Genomic DNA, 6,749 nt, shown 5'->3' with positions numbered 1-6,749 from the left:
AGCTATATTAACACGTCAACAAAACAGGAGTAAACTCAAATATAGAAAAAACGTTCAGCAAGGAGAAACCACATACATAGTCAATGCATCAGGACCAACCATGATCACCCTAAAAATATAAAAAAACTTAAATATAGAAAAACGTTGATAACCATTGAAGAGAGAGGTTCACGTTAAGCCGTTGAGGAAACTGGGTTGTGAAGAGGAATCGAAAGCATAAATTGGAGTTGCAGGAAACATAGAAAGTCGTGAGTTGAACAGTGTTCTTCAAGCTTGGTTTTGGGCAAAAAGGCATAATAGAGAAAAACGAAGGAAAGCACAACCAGAGCTTTGCAGAGAAAAGAAGCTTAAAGAAGGCTCCAAAAATGAGTTTCAAAAGCTGTTCTCTTCTCTGCATAGCGATTCTGCTTGCACTCTCTTCTGCTATTGATGGCTTTAACATCACAGAGTTGTTGGAAAAGTATCCAGATCTGTCATCATTCAACAGGTACATCACCGAAGCCAAGCTTGCAGACCAAATCAACAGCCGCAACACCATCACAGTTCTTGCGGTTGAGAACGGTGCCATCTCTTCCATTGCCGGAAAACCCCCAGCAGTGATTAAGGCCATTATCAGCACCCATATCATCCTCGACTACTATGATGAGAAGAAGCTCGTTGAAGTTCACCCCAGCCACCCACAGTTGACCACCCTCTTCCAGTCCACAGGCCTCGCCGTCAAGCAACAAGGCTTCCTCAACGTTTCACTCATCGGCGAGGGCGAAATCGCCTTCAGTCCCGCCGGCACTTCCGACTACTCCGAACTCGTCAAGACCGTCGTCACTGAGCCCTACAACATCTCCGTTCTTCAAATCGCCAAGCCCATCATCGCCCCAGGCATCGACAATGAAACCCAACTTGCACAGCCACCACAAGCAGCTAAAGCCTCTCCCCCCACCGGAACCGCCAAGGCACCAGCTCCCTCCAAAGACAGTGCCAAAACACCCGCTCCCTCGACACAGAGTGCCAAAGCACCTGCACCTAGTGGTGCCAAGGCACCCGCACCTGCATCGAAGGGTGGTGCCAAGGCACCAGCTCCTGCAGGAGATGCAAAATCTCCTTCCCCAACTACTACTGAGGCACCGGCTCCTTCGGATACTGCGGCCGCACCTTCACCTGCCGAGTCTCATGCCCCAGTAGCTGCTGACGCCCCAGCAGCAGATGGTCCCGCTGCTGATGATGGTGATGCTGCAGATACTGCAAGCAGCTCCTCCATCATTAAGATGAGCTTGGTTGGATCAGTGATGGCCTTCGCTTCACTCTTGATCGTTTTATAAACTGGTTCATGAAATAAAGATGATACACTCATCGATATCTATATATCTTCATATATATACATATACGTTTAATTACACCTATATTAAGAGGAGGAAGAGAATAAGGACAGGGCTTTCAGGAAGACTCAGGGATATTGGAAAGGATGATGTAGAGTTTGTTGTCTTGAACGTATTGATCAATGAAAATAAACTTGTATTTTAGTGGTTGCGACGTATGAATAAATGAAGAAGTTATCTATGGTTTGATGTTTGGCTTAATAATGTTGTTCTTTTTCCTTCTTCTTTTGATGTCTTTTTATGTGATGATTCAGATCATATGTTCTCAGATTGTGAAGAGGGATTCAAACTGCATTTTTTTTACTTGAACGGTGCAATTTTGTTTTGATTTTATAAAATTGGACAAACTTAAAAAAATGTGGAAACTCTGAGTTGATTTGGGCAAAAGTGAAGCCAACCAAACATTTTAAGTAGCTATCCATTCAATACTTCAACAAACACCTTGTGGATTTAATACATGCTTTGTTGTCCATTTCTCTGATATTTTAAACTCCATATTATATTATGTTGCATACACTTATAGTTTTTGTCATAATAAAAGAGGAGAGATTGTTGAGACCCTAGAGGGTCTAATACAAGATAGACGTTAAATGATATGTTAAGACTCACTAGATGGTCCGATGGATCGTCTATGAGTTTTGTTTTGATAATAACAAATATTCTAAGTGGTTTATATGAACACATAAGTTAATTTTTGAACTTTCTCATGAGTGCATTATGCGGTTCTAAAATAAGAGAGTTTATAATAAAGTATTGCATTAGACGATTTGCGAAGACTGTCTGATCAACAAATGGACAACCTTGATGATCTGCTTGAAAGTTTAAATAACTTGTGACGATCAAATACTTTCAAGATAATCATATATATTAAAAACAGTTTCATAAACAAACAAAAAATTTGTGAATTGAATAGCTTTGATATCAACAATTTTATTATATATGAAAAAGGAAAACACTTGTAGCTCAAATCAAGAAATAAACTATTAAAAAGGCTTGTTTATTTATGGAGATGAAGAAGAGTCTTAAAGTTTTGATGCACAAATACAAAATTCCCTGATATAGAACTTCAACTTGAAGAACACAAGATAAGAAAAAAAAAAAGATACATAATTCAATCTTACAATGCTATATACAAGGTCTATCAAGTGGTCTAGTTCAAAGGAGGGTGTGTGAAGTCATTGCAACATTCTTCATGTTGTGAAATTTTCTCCTATGAGCTCAAATATTGTTCTTTGTTGGCATATTTTCTTTTCATTCTTGAGTGTATTTAATCTCAAGGAGATATTGAGAAGGTATAACCTGAAGAGGTTTATGCCCTCTTGGTAATCTAAAGAACTTGTGTACTTGTGCAACCTAAACAAATTGATGTACTTGTTGTAATCTTTTGTTTAATTAGCGAAAATCCTTAAGATATGTGCTTACATGGGAGCTTTACATAGCATATTTAGGTGAACCAATACAAAATCTTTTGTGTGCTTGATCTTTGTGAAATAAACTATCTACTTTAGTGCTATGTGAAAAATATTCTACAAGCTCTGGTCAACCCTCCCCCGTTTAGAGCCTCATATTGTATCAAACATCAATGAGAAAATAAAATCCAAAGCTCCCCAAACCCTTAAACCTCATACGTTCTTCCCAAAATAAAAAACTCCTAATTATTAAAGTATTTTGATTAAGTGTTGAAAAAAATTAGGTATAAAACATGATCATGTTTTATTTATAAGACGATAGTTTAGTTCAACAACATATCATGAATGATGAAAGCTTTACATTTGAAAATGATATGACATTGTGCGGTCTTCATATACATCTAACAAAGCATGAATATACTCAAACGATAAGTGCATAGATTTAAGCTAACCTCGTACTACACGGATATATATAGCACGAAAGAAAAAAAAATTGTTACAGTGAAGAGAAAAATTTAAAAGAATATAGTTAAAACATAATAACACATAGAATAACAAAAATTGAAATAAACCAAAGACACATGGAAGGAGAGCTTAGAAACATGGCTAACACTACATTCAGCACTGCAAAATATAACTTGAAAATATAACCTAGTGTTAGTATAAAGAGAAGAAGAAAAAAATACACAACAGGTCAGAAAACAAACGGAAAAGAGAACCTAACAATAAAAAAGTTCAACATTCATTACAATAAACGAAATATAACAAAAAATGAAACAAAATAGAAGGAAAAAACATACAAAAACTTAGAAAATAAACTAAAGGGAAAACCCAAAAAATAGTAAGATTTGACCTTCATTACAACAAAGGAAAAATGACAAAAAAAGAAAAGAAAAAACTCAAAAACAATCCATACACGATTAACAAAGAAACAAAAAAACAAAAAAAAAAAACTCATCAACCATCACGGGAAGATCACGAAAACAATACCCAATACACAATCCATAAACATTTCCACAATTTATTTGAACACCAAAAAATTAAAAGATAAGAACAATACCTCAAAAGCTAACAAAAGAACCTCTAAAGATGGAGAGAAACTGAGAACAAAAACACCAGAAGAAAGAGCGAAATGGAATAAGTAGAAGAGTCTTTCTATAGTCTTCTTCTACTATAATTTCTAAAACACATCTATAAATCTATCAATCTATCACGTGGAGCAATGAAGAACGGGAAATGTAAAAATTTCACAAACTCAATCTACCACTCAACTCAATAGTGAGCGGCGGAGAAGAGTGGGAAAGCATAAATTACACTAAAACCAATAACTGGAATCAACAACTTCAAGGGTATAGGGTAAAATTGTCTAGTAAGTGGGTGGATGGGAAAAAGACCGAAAAACCATAATTTAGGACACATGTCAAAGTTTGAAATATAGGTGTTTGTGGATTTGTATAGTATGTTATAGATTTGTTACTCCTTCTAACTAAAGTGAACTAATATCTTTCCTTGTCTTATATTCAAAGAAATTTTCTCTGGGGTTGGGGACATGAGGGTAGAAAGATTGCTTGGATAAGATGGGAAAATATTTGTAAATCTAAGCATGAAGGAGGAATTGGATTAAAAGATATCCATTTGTTTAATAAAGCTTTATTAGCCAAATGGAAGTGGAGACTAGGCACAGAGGAACATGGATTGTGGAAGGATATTTTAGAATCAAAATATGGATCTTGGAGCGGTCTAAGAAGACATACCAGAAAGCATTATACATCAAGGTGGTGGAAGGACTTATGTGATGTATGTGGTGAAGGAGAGGAAGGAAAATGGTTTAACCAAAACTTGGAGTGGAAAGTAGGTTCAGGATCTAGGATTAAGTTTTGGGAAGATACGTGGAAGGGATCATTGCCTCTTTATATAAGATTCCCTAGATTATATGAGAACTCTATTAGTAAGGAGAAAACACTAAGGGAGTTCGGTGAATGGACTAACAATGGCTGGGTATGGTTGATGAAATGGAGAAGAGATTGGTTTGAGTGGGAATTGCCTCAATTAGAGGATTTTAAACAAATGTTAAATCAAACACAAATTCTAAGAGAAGGAGAGGACCTTTGGGTATGGAAAGATGAGGAACACAAATTCACAGTCAAATCTGCGTACTTGAAATTGAAAACTCCAATTATCGGGGAAAATTTTGATATGTTCAACATGTTTTGGAGTATAAAGGTAGCTCCATCATCACAATATTTTGCGTGGAGGGCAATATTGAATAAAATAGCAACAAAGGAAAACTTGAGCAGAAGAGGGTTACAATTAGCAAAAACATCATGTGTCCTATGCGGGTTGGAGGAGGAAAATACAACCCATTTATTCTTAACGTGTAAAATTGCAAACATGGTTTGGAACCTTTGTAATAAATGGGTGGGTATAAGTTCAGTGCAACATAATCAACTAAATATGCATTTCCAACAATTTTCTTTAATGGCCTTAAACAACAAAGAAAATAAAATATGGAAGGGCTTATGGATATCAATTATTTGGAATATTTGGAACCATAGAAATAAGGTTGTGTTTAAACAAGGGAAAGTGGATCCAGAGGAAATATTTACTTTGGCACAATTAAATGCTTGGACATGGATGAAATACAAAGTTCCACATGTCCATTTCTCTTATAATGATTGGAATTTGTGCCCAATTAAGTGCATCAAATCAATAACGTAGAATCCTCCAATCAAAATATGATATGGAGGAAACATGTGTTATAACCCACTCAGACTATTCAGTCTAGAGGTTTCTTTTGCTTTATGCAGAATATTTCACAGGGGAAGTCTTCAAAGGTGCAATGATTTATTGGACGCACAATACTTTGCTGTTTACTGATTTGGAAGCTCTCAAATAGATCATGAACGTATTGAATCTAGCACTGGACTAAAGGAATGAATCCAATAATTGTCAATGTGTACCAACTTGAATAAGTTCCTATGAGTGGATATTCTTAAGATGGTACTTTTTAGTTGTACTTTGAATATGTAGGTCCTCTATTTGCCTTTGATCTTTTTGCTACACACATCTATTAGGTTGTTTTGTTTATCTAAGAACCTCAATGTAAAATCAGGATCTGTATAAGGGTTGAGGCACCCCTAAAGTGTCTCTGTATATATATTAATATTCTTTGCTGATCAAAAAAAAAATTGTCTTATACAAAATATTTACCTTAACATAAGAAACTTAAAAACCTTATTCAAGACCTGGTATTTGAAACTGTCAAATAATGTTTTAAGTATTATTGTATCCCAAATTACATAGTAACTTTACTTCCTTCTAGGGGAAAATCTTGTTGTCTATTTAACAAAAAAGAATCAATTTGGCTACTTATTTACTAAGTATTAAATCTGTATGAAAATATCCTTTATTAATCATTCCTTGGTTATTTTGGCATAACAAATGGCTCCACTTATTTGCCTTTTTGTCCGTGGTTTCGTAAGTGTTATCCATGAAATCAAAATGAAGCTACCATCAATTTGGCTAAGGTAGTTGATTGACGAATTAATATTTAAATATATGAACCAATACACTAAATTTATGAAATTTATATTCCAAAGTAGTTCTATATAAAATGCAGTGAAGATGTTGATATTGGTTTCTAAACAATTATTTTTAACATTGTCAACAAGGACTTTTCGAAACTTTAGAAGGTGAATCTAAGATAATGATGTCATGAGAACATACTATAATAATGTGTTTGAATAAGACATTTTAAAAGGTTAATTCACTTTTTTACATTGTGTTTGGATAAGAAATTTTCACTACAAGAAAATCATGATTTATCTATATATTGTTATCAATGGATATGAATTCATAGGTAAATTAAATATTATATACATATATTACCTACTAATGGCAATTCATAAGTAAACTAAATATTACATATGGATATTTACCTACCGATTTTGATCCGTAGATAAATTCA

General features: G+C 34.7%; 1 protein-coding gene across 1 annotated transcript; it reads left to right on the top strand.

Annotated features, from left to right (window-relative positions):
- The first annotated feature begins 240 nt into the window (after positions 1-240).
- Positions 241-1,554, top strand: LOC114195537 (fasciclin-like arabinogalactan protein 3). The gene has a single exon (XM_028086042.2). The coding sequence runs from the start codon at positions 366-368 to the stop codon at positions 1,314-1,316; it is 951 nt and encodes a 316-aa protein (XP_027941843.1). The 5' UTR covers positions 241-365; the 3' UTR covers positions 1,317-1,554.
- The last annotated feature ends 5,195 nt before the right edge of the window (positions 1,555-6,749 follow it).

This window comes from Vigna unguiculata, chromosome 8 (assembly GCF_037176805.1).
Source record: "Vigna unguiculata cultivar grain cowpea cultivar isolate G323 ecotype 2 chromosome 8, ASM3717680v1, whole genome shotgun sequence".
In the NCBI taxonomy this organism is placed as follows: domain Eukaryota; kingdom Viridiplantae; phylum Streptophyta; class Magnoliopsida; order Fabales; family Fabaceae; genus Vigna; species Vigna unguiculata.
This window is presented reverse-complemented; position numbering and strand designations above follow the sequence as displayed.